Below are 13,986 nucleotides of genomic sequence, written 5' to 3' on the forward strand. Positions count from 1 at the left end.
CCAGCCCATCACTCTTTGTGCTTGGCAGGCAGAATTCCTGAACTTAGTGTGCCAAGGAAGTGGAATGGTGGATGGGAATTTCCACAGTAATTCCCAGGCTTATTCCACCACTGTGGTGCCATTATGCCATGGTTTGGTGTTTGTGCAGGTGCAGTGCAAAAAGCCTGATTAAATGTAAAAATGTCTCCTAAGCTGAAAGCTCCTGAGTTGAACTGCTTTATTACTCCAGATTAGCTTAGTGCATCCTCACAGCTGCCATCCAGTTCAAGGCCTTGTGCAGGTTCTTATTCATCATCTGGGAACATTCTTTGGGCTGCAAAGGGGCAGAAATCCCTTGTTTTTAAAAAAATCAGCAAAGCACCCTGTCATTCATCATGGCACCACACTGGGTGTGCTCAGGGCCTGAGGGATTTCTCTTGCTGCCAGGGTCATGCTGCAGATGTTTTTGAGGCCTACACCCAGCTCCTGACAGAGATGGTGCTGCGCCTGCCCTACCAGATCAAGAAGATTGCAGACACAAACTCCCGCATCCCCCCGCCCATCTTTGATCACTCCTGGTTCTACTTTTTGTCTGAGGTAAGCAATAACATGATACACCTGCAGATTTCCACAAGAAAACTCCAATAATGATTTCTTTCATGGGAGAGATGAGCTTTTGCAGAGCTGATCTCAGCTCCATCTTGTATTTTTAATCCCCTTGAAAGAAGGTGAAAGAAGGTTGGCTTTGTGTATTCCTGTTGAACAGGAATCTGTAGGAAAACACATGAAAAATGAGGAATATTTCTTGGAACTCAGTGGTTACTGCTACAAAGCTTAGAGAGAAAACCTGCTGTGAGATGGAAAAATGTAACATCATGCTCAGCTGTTGGTACTTGGGCCTTAAAAAAGAAATCAGGAAGATATTTGTCTCAGTTTGCCTCCTACTTTACATAACGAGTTATCTTACATTTACACAAGTATGAGTTAGGATTTCTTAATTAGCCTTGGTTGGGTGTTGATTTGAGGTTGGAGATGACGGGATGGTTTCCAGCAAGTGGTGCAGTGTTGGCTCTGCAGTGTTTCTTTTTCCTGGGACTCTCAGCACCTTAAAGCTGGGTGAACTCATCTCCCATCTGTTTACTTTTTGGAAGAAAACACTCATTTTTGGTGGCCAGCATGGCCCTGGTGAGCTCACTCTGCCCCGGCTTCCCTCTGCAGTACCTGATGATCCAGCAGACGCCGTTCGTGCGCCGGCAGGTGCGCAAGCTGCTGCTGTTCATCTGCGGCTCCAAGGACAAGTACCGGCAGCTGCGGGACCTGCACACCCTGGACTCGCACGTGCGGGGCATCAAGAAGCTGCTGGAGGAGCAGGGCATCTTCCTGAGGGCCAGCGTGGTGACAGCCAGCTCGGGCTCTGCCCTGCAGTACGACACCCTGATCTCCCTGGTAAGGGCAGGAGCAGGAAAAGGGCCTTGGAGTGGTTGGTGTTGGCGTGACAGGAATGCTGATGCGCTCTTTGATCCCATCTCTTTGTGCCTGCAGATGGAACATTTGAAGGCTTGTGCAGAGATTGCCACGCAGAGAACAGTGAACTGGCAGAAATTCTGCATCAAGGATGACTGTGAGTTCTATCTCTGCGGGGTTTGGGGGAGCAGAGGTGGAGGTCGTGGTTGGATCGAGGTGGCTCGGATGGAGAAGCTCAGCAGAGAAGGGGAGACACAGCTGAGGGTTTTGATAGGACTGAACTGTTTCCAGTCCTAATTATCCCAGTGCCCTAATTGCATCTGGTCCTTGGCTAAAGAGCAAAATATGGTGTAATGGATAACTCAGAGGAACAGGAGATCTGTGTTCTCTTGCTTTTGCTGCCATTGTCCCAGAGATTAATTTGGGATGAGCCCCTGTACCTGGTGTACCCCAATGTTAGGCTTCTGTGGTGCAGGGACAGGACAGTTCTGGGAGTTTGGTTCTTGTGTACAAAGGCTTCTGGTTTAGGCTGGGGCTTTTAAAATTCTTTTTTCCTTCTTTCTTTCTTTTCTTTTTTAATTCAGGCTTTAGTGGCCTGGAGCTGTGTCAGGGCAGGGTTAGGCTGAATATCAGGGAAAGGTTCTTCCCCAGAGGGTGCTGGGCACTGCCCAGGCTCCCCAGGGAATGGGCACAGCCCCGAGGCTGTAAAAGCTCCAGGAGCCTTTGGACAAAGCTCCCAGGGTGGGATTGCTGGGGTGTGTGTGCAGGGCCAGGGTCGGATACAATCCCTGTGGTCCTTTTCCAACTCAGGATGTTCCACGATTGTGTGATCCAAACATTTCTCCTTTCCTCCACAGCGGTTCTCTATTTCCTGCTCCAAGTCAGCTTCCTGGTAGACGAAGGAGTGTCCCCGGTTCTCCTGCAGCTGTTGTCTTGTGCTCTGTGTGGCAGCAAAGTGCTGTCTATGGCTTCATCCTCTGGAGCTTCGAGCACCTCTTCCACCTCTGCTCCTGCAGCATCTGGCTCCGGGCAGGCGGCAGCGCAGAGCAAATCCTCCACCAAAAAGAGCAAGAAGGAGGAAAAGGAGAAGGAGCGAGAGGGTGAGGGGCAGCTAGGCCCTGTCCTGTGGTTTTAGGGAGCAAGTCTGCTCCTCACAGCCTCTTTTACTCTGTTTAGAAAGAACTGGATGATAAATCCTGCTGTTGGGAAAAGGTCATGGCTTGTGGCAAGGGCACCCACAGCCACAGTCAGGAGAGAGGAGCAGTTTTCTCATGTATAGATGGGACTAAGGTGAAGCAGTGTGTGAGAGTTGGGCTGAAATCACATGCTGAGGACACCCCAAACCCGCTGTGTTTATTGCCTTGAGTGGGTTTGAAGTTGTCTAATGGTGTTACCTAATGTACTGATGGAGCAGCTTCCACTTAACTTGCCTGTCCTGGGTTGTAGGAGGCTGAAAGGCTCACGAGGATTAAAACAAATCCTGGGGATGCACACCCAGTTAGCTGTGCTCTGCAGTGATTGTGTTCAGACTTGTTTCCTCTGGCTGCCTTGGAAGCTCTGCTGGAGCCAGGGCTGCTGCTTAATGAATATCCACAGTCCTGGGAAAGTAATTAAGCTTCCCTATAAAAGTCACGGGCATAAATTCTCTCTTGGCTTTTCTTCAAGGAACCGCTTTGGCTTTCACCATCAGATGGTTCTCTGTGAGTCTTTTCATTGCCTCATGGTCAGTCCTTTTCTTTTTATCAGGATGTGTAGCACATTTCTCACGTCCTCACTGGCAAGTTTTCCTGCAGTTTTTTTCCTGTTAGTCAGGAGTACTGGGTTATATTTTTGAAAAAGACAGGAATGTTAAACTTTCTTGTTAAGTGAAACTTAATAATTTATTATTCTGACTCTTTGAAATAGGAGAGTGGCCTGCCTGTGAGGTGCTGCATTTGTCTTCTCCCTAAAGCCTTCCCTGTGTCCCTAGGTGAGGGTTCAGGCAGCCAGGAGGACCAGCTGTGTACGGCCCTGGTGAACCAGCTGAACAAGTTTGCTGACAAGGAGACCCTCATCCAGTTCCTGCGCTGCTTCCTGCTGGAATCCAACTCCTCCTCAGTGAGGTGGCAGGCCCACTGCCTGGCCCTGCACATCTACAGGTGAGCCTGGGGGCTGGCTTTGTCCAAGCCTCTCCCTGAAGGACACTGGAGCCTGGAGGTGTTGGGCCCCTCTGGAATTACCCTCACTGGTTTGCAGTTACTGAGGCTGGAGGTGGAAGCTGTGACTTTTCCATTATCAATCTCAGTTGTCATCTGCAAGAAGCATTTTATTTCTGCCTGCAAAATCTGACTCCTGTCATGACCAGGAGCAGGTGTTTGTGGGCAAAGTGAATTTCAGGCAGATCCAGACTCCCACGGTGAAAAGCTGGGAATTGTATGGGGAAAGGAGTGCTTTAGGGGGCTGGACTCCTTCAGAGCTCTGTTCAGTTGTTGCACAGGACAGCTGCTTTTGTTTTGGAGTGCTGGAAAACAGATGGGTTCAAGGGATGGTGGGATTTAGCTCTGTGAACTCTGCAAGATGATGGTTTCCCAGTTTGGTGGACTGGAGGTTACATTCTTCTTCTGCACAAGAACCCTGATTGTCTATAATCCACCCAACAGGAACTCTAACAAGTCCCAGCAGGAGTTACTGCTGGATCTCATGTGGTCCATCTGGCCAGAACTCCCAGCCTATGGAAGAAAGGCTGCCCAGTTTGTAGATCTCCTGGGATACTTCTCCCTGAAAACACAGCAGACTGAGAAAAAGGTACAGTGACATTCCAGAAGGGAGGTACAGCATCCCAGGTGCTCATTTTTGATACAGCTGGGACAGGTTTTCTGTCAGAAGAGCTTCTGGTGGAAATTTTTCATGTTCCTTGAACTTTAATGTTAAAAAAAGCAGAGTCTTCAAATAATTTGGAAGTGTGGGTTTTTATTTTGTTGTTTTGGGGGTGAAATTGTGCTGGTGAGTTTTTTATTTATTGAGAAAAATACCTCTTTCCCACAGGAGGCTTTTGTGGATCTGGCAGCTCCAGTTTATAGCTTTTTGATACTGCAACTCCTAGAAATCTATTGTAACCATGATTTTTGAACAAAGGAAGTTGTTACCTCTTTTAGGGGATCAGTAGGATTGAGAACAAATAATTTAGACCCATTGATACTTACATGAATATGTTTAAAGAGTGGGGAATGCTGTACAAATCTTGGCAGGCATTTGCAGGGATTGACTGACAAACAGCACCTCAAAAATCTCAAATTTTAGGATCAATGTAAAGTTCTCGCTAGTGATTTAAACACAAAAATTCCTGTGGCTGTGGTGTGTACCTCTTCTAGGGGACCTGGAACACCACAAGATGAGGATATTTGTGTCTGTGTAGCAGTAAAAGCATTGTTTGGAAGAGTGTCTTTTCCTGGTTGTATTTCAGCTGAAGGAATATTCCCAAAAGGCCGTGGAGATCCTCCGGACTCAAAACCACATTCTCACCAACCACCCCAACTCCAACATCTACAAGTGAGCCACTTCTGCCTTTGATCCGTGTCACTGGAGGGCTTTCCAGCCGAGCTGCAGCCATGGGGGAGCACCCAGGGATGGTGGTGGGGATGGGCCCTGCTGAGGTTCTGTGCCTGCTGGGCTTGGGAGAGCAGCAGAATCCTTTCTGCCAGATGGAAACCTGACATTGTGCCCTAACAGCAGAGCTTGGCTTGAGCTCTTCTGCTTTCAGTCAGTAAATGTTAGAAAATCTTAGGCCCAGCTGGAGAATAGAGGTTTGCACTTTTGAGTGTTATGTTCTTGGTCCCACCTTGGCCATTGATAATTACAGTAAAAATGCTTAGTTAAAAGCTGTTATTTCCAGTGTGATTTGCATTGTAACAGTCACGTTGGGACTGGGAACTGGGGGAAATTAAAGTGATTCTGCTTGAATGGCCTGGGTTTAAAGCAGTAAGTGCCCAGGTCCATGTGTCAGTGTTGTTCCCTTATTCCAGCACATTGTCTGGGCTCGTGGAATTTGATGGCTACTACCTGGAGAGTGATCCTTGCCTTGTCTGCAACAACCCTGAGGTGCCTTTCTGTGTAAGTAACCCTGGAATCACACAGTCATGGAATATCCTGAGTTGGAAAGGGCCCACAAGGATCAAATCCAACCCCTGGCTCTGTACAGGACATCCCAACAATCCCACCCTGGGCATCCCTGGGAGTGGTGTCCAAATGCTCCTGGAGCTCTGGCAGCCTCGGGGCCGTGCCCATTCCCTGGGTCCCACCACCCTCTGGGGGAAGAACCTTTTCCTGACCCTCCCCTGGCACACCTCCAGCTGCTCTGCATGACACCAGCAATAACTGCTGTTATTAAATCCTTTCCAGTGGTGGGGATCCTAACCCTTTACAGGTGTGGTTTCCTGTGCCCCTGAGGTTTTGGGGTGCCCTCAGACAGGCAGTGTGTCCTTGGTTTGTCTCCCCAGTACATCAAGCTCTCGTCCATCAAAGTGGACACGCGCTACACGACCACGCAGCAGGTGGTGAAGCTCATTGGCAGCCACACCATCAGCAAGGTGACAGTGAAGATTGGAGACCTGAAACGAACCAAGATGGTGAGAACCATCAACCTCTACTACAACAACAGGACCGTGCAGGCCATCGTGGAGCTGAAGAACAAGTATGTTCATCAAGTTCTGTGTGCAATCTCTGAATTTGGTTCATTCCCTTGGCTTCTCGATTTTCCCCAAGGTTCCTCCTTTAGACTATTACTCATCACTCTCAGCCCACATTGGGTGGGATTGTTCTGAATCCCCTACAATTGTTGAAGCAAAGATCCAGATTTCCTCTGAAGCTTGAAAAATATCTATAAAATTTGTGGATTCCAATTTTGTCCAGGCTCGCTTTTAAGTACCTGACTTAATTGTGTGGGAACCAGTAGTAATACCAAGAGCACTTCATGGGTAGTTTGACTCCAAAAGGGATTTGGACTTTGCAGCATGTCCAGGAATGCTGAAAGCATTAACATTGTTTGTTTGAAGCCATAGAGTAGAATTAAAATTAGAAGTTGGATGGTTTCACTCTCAGCTCTGCTTTACCTACCAGAAATGGCTCCTTTTCAACACGCTGCTCAGTCTGGAGCCAGTCCTGCTTATGTGCTTCCCCTTCTTACTTCTTGAGATGTTCTCACCAGAATCAGATCTCTCTGGCTTAGGGATTAATCTGTGCCCGCTGCTTATTGCTTATTTGAAGTCTTAATCCTCTGTGACATCACAAGTGGCTGCTGTGGAGAGGATTATGATGTCACAAAGAGAGGATTCTGACTTCAGGTTGAGAATAAGCAGTGGGAGCAGATGAGATCTTTAAGAAATAAATATCCTGTTTTCATGCAAATGTCCTTACTAATAAAAAAATGGAGGTGAAAATCCCTAGAAAATGTCTGTAGAATTAAAGTTTTTCCATGAGGCATCAACAGCTCTTTAATCCCAAACAGTCTCTCTCTATGAAGAGGATAAAGGCTTAAAATGTATTTCTGGCTACATATCATGTCAATACAGAAGCTAAGGAAACGAATCCTAGAACTGCTCTCCATTCATCCCAGTTAAAGGAGATTTGGAGCCGAGACGGTTGCATTTGGCTTTTCCTCACACGTGGGCGGGGAGGGAACTTCCCTCTGGAAAACCTTCCTTTCCTTTCCCTTCCTTTCCTTTCCTTTCCTTTTCTTCCCTGCCTTCCCCTCCCATCCCTCCTGTAGGCCGGCACGCTGGCACAAGGCCAAGAAGGTGCAGCTGACCCCAGGGCAGACGGAGGTGAAGATCGATCTGCCCCTGCCCATCGTGGCCTCCAACCTGATGATCGAGTTCGCCGACTTCTACGAGAACTACCAGGCGTCCACCGAGACCCTGCAGTGCCCGCGCTGCAGCGCCTCGGTGCCCGCCAACCCCGGCGTGTGCGGCAACTGCGGCGAGAACGTCTACCAGTGCCACAAGTGCAGGTGTGTGTGTGCCCAGAGTCACTGAGTGTGTCACTGTGTGTGCCCAGAACGTCTACCAGTGCCACAAGTGCAGGTGTGTGTGTGCCCAGAGTCACTGAGTGTGTCACTGTGTGTGCCCAGAACGTCTACCAGTGCCACAAGTGCAGGTGTGTGTGTGCCCAGAGTCACTGAGTGTGTCACTGTGTGTGCCCAGAACGTCTACCAGTGCCACAAGTGCAGGTGTGTGTGTGCCCAGAGTCACTGAGTGTGTCACTGTGTGTGCCCAGAACGTCTACCAGTGCCACAAGTGCAGGTGTGTGTGTGCCCAGAGTCACTGAGTGTGTCACTGTGTGTGCCCAGAACGTCTACCAGTGCCACAAGTGCAGGTGTGTGTGTGCCCAGAGTCACTGAGTGTGTCACTGTGTGTGCCCAGAACGTCTACCAGTGCCACAAGTGCAGGTGTGTGTGTGCCCAGAGTCACTGAGTGTGTCACTGTGTGTGCCCAGAACGTCTACCAGTGCCACAAGTGCAGGTGTGTGTGTGCCCAGAGTCACTGAGTGTGTCACTGTGTGTGCCCAGAACGTCTACCAGTGCCACAAGTGCAGGTGTGTGTGTGCCTAGAGTCACTGAGTGTGTCCCCAGAGTCACTGTGTCCCCAGAGTGTCTACCAGTGCCACAAGTGCAGATCTGTGTGTGCCCAGAGTCACTGAGTGTGCCCATAATGTCTACCAGTGCCACAAGTGCGGGTCTGTGTGTGCCCAGAGTCACTGAGTGTGCCCAGAATGTCTACCAGTGCCACAAGTGCAGGTGTGTGTGTGCCCAGAGTCACTGAGTGTGTCACTGTGTGTGCCCAGAACGTCTACCAGTGCCACAAGTGCAGGTGTGTGTGTGCCCAGAGTCACTGAGTGTGTCACTGTGTGTGCCCAGAACGTCTACCAGTGCCACAAGTGCAGGTGTGTGTGTGCCCAGTCACTGAGTCTGTCACTGAGTGTGCCCAGAACGTCTACCAGTGCCACAAGTGCAGGTGTGTGTGTGCCCAGTCACTGAGTGTGTCCCCAGAGTCACTGAGTGTGTCCCCAGAATGTCTACCAGTGCCACAAGTGCAGGTGTGTGTGTGCCCAGAGTCACTGTGTCCCCAGAGTGTCTACCAGTGCCACAAGTGCAGATCAGTGTGCCCAGAGTCACTCAGTGTACCCTTAGAACGTCTACCACTGCAACAAGTGCGGGTCTGTGTGCCCAGAGTCACTGAGTTTGTCCCCAGAACGTCTGCCAGTGCCAGAAGTGCAGGTGTGTGTGTGCCCAGAGTCACTGAGTGTGTCACTGTGTCTGTCCCCAGAACGTCTACCAGTGCCACAAGTGCAGGTCTGTGTGTGCCCAGAGTCACTGAGTGTGTCACTGTGTGTGTCCCCAGAACGTCTACCAGTGCCACAAGTGCAGGTCTGTGTGTGCCCAGAGTCACTGAGCGTGTCACTGAGTGTGTCCCCAGAGTCACTGAGTGTGTCCCCAGAGTGTCTACCAGTGCCACAAGTGCAGGTCTGTGTGTATCCCCAGAGTCACTGAGTGTGCCCCCGGAGTGTCTGCCAGTGCCACAAGTGCAGATCAGGGTGTCACTGTCCCCAGAGTCACTGTGTGTCGCCAGTGTCCCCAGAGCATGCAGCAGTGCCACAAATGCAAGTCTGTGGGTGTCCCCAGTGTCACTGTGAGTCCCCAGAACATCTACCAGTGCCACAGCTGCAGGACTGTGGGTGTCACTGTGTGTCCCCAGAGCGTGTAGCAGTGTCACAAGTGCAGGGTGTGTGTCCCCAGAGCCTTCCCGGGTGCCCCACACCCCCTGCCATGTAAATCCCCCATTCTGGTTAATGCAAGCACACAATCAAATTAGTGGGGAAGTATAAAACAGGCTTACAGGGATTTAATGTAATGCAGGCTAACAAAGGGAGCCTGGGAGCACAGTTCTCAGCAAGCTGAAGTTTCACATCCAGCCCTCGAAGTTCACACCACAGAATTCCCCGGAGCAGGTTATTTTTGGCCTGCCTGGGCTGGAGGCTGGAGTTCAGCTGTGGGATTGCAGGGCTTCCCCCAGGATCCCTGGCTGGGGCTGGACAGACAGTTCTATTCATGGCTTTTGTCGTGCTCTCCTCATTCAGTGCAGACTCAGGGGTGATTTACTGTGTGCTATTCACACTTCTACTACAGCCTTAGAAATCCTTCTCTTTTGTCACTTTTGTCTCCTTATCTGATATCTCTTTCCCCTTATTGTTGTCCCTATTCCTCTCTAATTCTCAAGGGATTCGAGGTGTTTAGTGTATTTCCTGGTGATTGCTGATGTGAGGAAAGGTTTCCACATCCCTTCTGGTGTTCTGGGGGTTATAAATCAGTTCTGTCTGCTGCCCTGGTCTGCATTGGGGTGAGAAGTGCTGCAGTCAGTCCCACTGCAAAGGCTAGACCCTACAAACCAGAACAGTTCCTTTATCTGTGTTCTCCTAAAGGACACAGTGCCCCAGCCTGACTTTCTACCAGGAATTACTGTCATTAAAGTGGGGTTGTGAGGAACAATTTCTGTTCCTGCTTTTTCCAGCCAGAAGTGGCACTGCTGCAAGGACTTTGTTGTTGCCTGATCTGTAGGTTTTGATTCTCAAGTATTTCCCTTCCCCGGGGCAGTCTGGTCACCGAGGTGTTTTAAGAGTCACTCACCTCTTTTACCGGAGCCCATTCAGTTTGTTCCCATTCAGTTGCCTTGAGCTGCAGGCTTTGAGCTGCTGCCTTCCTTTCAGGTCCATCAATTACGATGAGAAGGATCCCTTCCTGTGCAATGCCTGTGGCTTCTGTAAATACGCCCGCTTCGACTTCATGCTCTACGCCAAGCCCTGCTGCGCCGTGGACCCCATCGAGAACGAGGAGGATCGCAAGAAGGTGGGGCTGGCAGGAGATTCTGGAGCTCTGGGCCATCATGGGGACAGCAGGGCTCCGTCCCCTGTCAAAATCAGTGCTCCTTCAAGGCTCCCCACTGGCTGATGCATTCTGGGTTTGTGTCTTGCTCCTCAAGACAAGTAATTGTTCAAAAGACATCATTCAGTGCCTCACTTATGAACTGACTGCATCTCTTTGCCTTGCTGTAGAAGGGGATGGATTTGGGTTATTCTGTTTGCTTCCCATCCCACCTGAGGAGCCCTGCTAATGAATGAAGAACCCTGCTAATGAATGAAGAACCCTATGCACTCTGTGTCCTGTCCCAAAGGATCAGTGTGCTCAGTGCAGTGTCACGGGGTGTGCTCAGTAGTGTCACCACAGTGCTTCTCAGGGCAGAACCAGGCTGCAGGGTCACAATTTAGTGATTTGTCCCCCCAAAGAAAAGCAAAAGAGAAGACTTGGGAGCTTGGTGGTTGTAGCTGTGAATATGAAATAAGTGTTTCCTTTCCTTTTCCCTTGGTAGGCAGTGACAAACATCAACACTCTGCTGGACAAGGCTGACAGGGTGTATCACCAGCTGATGGGACACCGACCGCAGCTGGAGAACCTCCTGTGCAAAGTGAACGAGGCAGCCCCTGAAAAGCCCCAGGTAGCGTGGGCCAGGTGGAGCTTGCACACAACTCCGGGCTGGGGACAAGCTGGCCTTGACTCTGCCCGAGGCAGTCCTTGCCTCAGGTGCTGCTCTGCTGCTGTTGTTTTTGGGTGGAGCCTCCCTTTGTGATTCCTCTTTGCTTTCCCCTGTTCCAGGATGAGTCGGGCAGCAGTGGAGGGATCAGTTCTACCTCAGCCAGTGTGAACAGGTACATCCTGCAGTTAGCCCAGGAGTACTGTGGGGACTGCAAGAACTCCTTCGATGAACTTTCCAAAATCATCCAGGTACGCTGTGCTTTGGTTTGGATTTAGGCCAGAAAAAATGTATTAGAATTTATTAGAAAAAAACCCCAAGATGTTGCCATTCTTCGTTTAATGACACCATTAGCAGCAGGTGATCAGCTGCATATTTCCAGGGAAATAGTAATAATTTCTAAAGCCCATATATTAATTACTAAAATTTCAGCTAGCTTGTGAAACTGGTTTTCTCAGAAGAGCAGGAGACTGAACAGATGGCTAATTAAAGAGAATTGAATTTTTGCATGTATCCAAATGTTTGAAAACACACCAGTCTAAAAGGTGACCTACAGAAGCGTTTTATAAATTAAATGTATTTATTTTTGCTCAACAAGTCACATAAACTCTGGAAAACCTGCTACATCATGGATGTCCTTTTGGCTGTGATACTTAAGCATATTAAATATATTTGGCTCTTTCTATAAAGAATAAATTACTCTGACTTACTCTGCCAGTATTAATAGTAATTAATACTATGGATTTGTCACATTTCCAGTGTTACATTGCATGTAGTGGAAACAGCAGGGAAGATAAAGTGATAAAGTTCTGGAATGGTCTGCCTGGGGAGGTGGTGGAGTCACCATCCCTGCATGTGTTTAAAAACAGACTGGATGTGGCACTGGGTGCCAGAGTTTAGTTGAGGTTTTAAGGTTGGGTTGGACTCGATGACCTTTAAGGTCTCTTCCAACCCAGTCATTCTGTGAATTCTGTGATAAATGAGAGTTAGGTTGATATTCCTCATGGATTTCCCAAGTCTGCTGTTGCCATGAAGGATTTCAAGTTTGGAAACACTTGGTTAAAAATGTCAGGAAGATTAATCCACAAACATTAGAGGTTTGTGTCCAAAAATGAGATACAGGAGTCCTTTTTCTGTATTCGAATAAAGGGAGAGGCCATGGGGCATTCCCTTGGGGTCTCTCCAGTTTTTGGAGGATGCAGCCTCCTTTTCATCCTAATTTTCCAGCCGCATTTCCCTTCTCTCTTTCCCCATTGACTGAGGTACTTGAGAGATAGAGACTTCCCAGAACGCCTAACCCTGAAGATTTCCCTCTAATGTATAACCTTCCTTTTAATTTTTAATTCTTACAGAATTTAGGGGTTTTCCCCATTGTTTCTTTAATCTTTCAATACCCAATTTAATTTATCAGCAAACCTAATGTTTATTTGTAAAAGCAAATATCTTTTTCCATTCATCAATCAGTGGAATCTTTCCCATTGTTTCTTTTATCTCTCAGTATCTAGTTTTATCCACCAGCAGACCCACAGCTGGTTTGTAAAGGCTCTCAAAAATATTTCTCCCCAAAATGTGCAGTGAAAATAACCCATGCCTGGGGCGTAGCATTGTGTGCTGGCTCACAGTTCCTCATCTGTGTTCCCAGAAAGTGTTTGCCTCCCGGAAGGAGCTGCTGGAGTACGACCTGCAGCAGCGCGAGGCGGCCACCAAGTCCTCGCGCAGCTCGGCGCTGCCCACCTTCACGGCCAGCCAGTACCGCGCGCTGTCCGTGCTGGGCTGCGGCCACACCTCCTCCACCAAGTGCTACGGCTGTGCCTCGGCCGTCACCGAGCACTGCATCACCCTGCTGCGGGCGCTGGCCACCAACGGGGCCATCCGCCACATCCTGGTGGCCCAGGGGCTCATCCGAGAGCTCTTTGACTACAACCTGCGCCGGGGTGCGGCCGCCATGCGCGAGGAGGTGCGGCAGCTCATGTGCCTCCTGACCAGGTGAGAGCTGCTCTCTCTGGGGAGAGCCTCGTCCTTGGGAATGGTGCCTGAGGGTTTGAGCTTTTCTATGTTCCGTGTGTTTGTAACCCTGCGGTTCTGTAGTGCACAACTCCAAACTCCACACGCAGGGTCAGCTGCTGCTCTCCCGTTTTGGGCAGACACAACAATTCCTCTCCAGGCCTGGCAATCAAGGACACCTCACTGCCTCAGGCCCTGAGAAATTCAACAAAAGGGAGATGGGGGGAGCAAGCTCGGGGTAAATGACTTCATTAGCTGAAGCTGGAATTGGAGGATTAACCCCCAATATGCAAATGGACCAAAGTTATCAAAGTGTGAAAGCTTGTGAGCCGTGGTCCATTTTTGGGTGTAGCCCCTGGGGGGCTTTGTCTTCCTGAGATGTACCTGAAGGCCCTTCAGTAAATACAAGTGCTTTTTATTCCTTTAATTTTATCTGGCCTCTATTTTTAGGTAGTCCCAAAAAGGCATCAGGAAAGCCCCCTCAGGAAGGGAAAGCCTCATAGGGGGAGTTACCTCAGAATCACAAAGTGGTCTGGGTGGGAAGGGACCTCAGAGTCCCACCCCTGCCACGGCTGTGTTGTACACCAGCAAAGTGTAACCCCCTGTGCACTTGTTACCAGCTGAGCTGAAATCCCAGGAGCTTTTGGCATTTAGTACAAGCAGAGCATAACAGTGTTGTCTTTTTCCTCCTGGAATCAGGGACAATCCAGAGGCCACACAGCAAATGAATGACTTAATCATTGGGAAGGTTTCTGCAGCTCTGAAAGGACACTGGGCAAATCCAGACTTGGTGAGAGACTCCACTGTTTTCCTGTTCCTTTTTTCTGCCCCTCTGCACTGCTGGTATATTCTAATCATTGCATCTTCTCTCTTATGGTCTGTTTGTAAGAAAAAATATTGAGTTTCGATAGGAAATGACATAAATATCAGAGTACAGCACAAAATTTTGTGTACAGGTACATGCTGAAGTTTCCTCAGGCAG

General features: G+C 49.2%; 1 protein-coding gene across 1 annotated transcript in view; it reads left to right on the plus strand.

The window, feature by feature from the left end:
• The window catches only part of UBR4 (ubiquitin protein ligase E3 component n-recognin 4), an 83,044-nt gene that overhangs the window by 44,729 nt on the left and 24,329 nt on the right, over positions 1–13,986 (plus strand). Inside the window, exons 65-79 of the mRNA XM_053997513.1 lie at positions 427–576; positions 1,198–1,425; positions 1,522–1,600; positions 2,301–2,543; positions 3,413–3,581; positions 4,083–4,227; positions 4,886–4,971; positions 5,445–5,532; positions 5,919–6,112; positions 7,187–7,426; positions 10,180–10,318; positions 10,839–10,964; positions 11,123–11,251; positions 12,643–12,986; positions 13,704–13,794. Of these exons, the coding sequence (XP_053853488.1) occupies positions 427–576; positions 1,198–1,425; positions 1,522–1,600; positions 2,301–2,543; positions 3,413–3,581; positions 4,083–4,227; positions 4,886–4,971; positions 5,445–5,532; positions 5,919–6,112; positions 7,187–7,426; positions 10,180–10,318; positions 10,839–10,964; positions 11,123–11,251; positions 12,643–12,986; positions 13,704–13,794 (2,451 nt within the window). The remainder of the gene's footprint in view (positions 1–426; positions 577–1,197; positions 1,426–1,521; positions 1,601–2,300; positions 2,544–3,412; positions 3,582–4,082; positions 4,228–4,885; positions 4,972–5,444; positions 5,533–5,918; positions 6,113–7,186; positions 7,427–10,179; positions 10,319–10,838; positions 10,965–11,122; positions 11,252–12,642; positions 12,987–13,703; positions 13,795–13,986) is intronic.

This window comes from Vidua macroura, chromosome 23 (genome assembly GCF_024509145.1).
Source record: "Vidua macroura isolate BioBank_ID:100142 chromosome 23, ASM2450914v1, whole genome shotgun sequence".
NCBI classification, from domain to species: domain Eukaryota; kingdom Metazoa; phylum Chordata; class Aves; order Passeriformes; family Viduidae; genus Vidua; species Vidua macroura.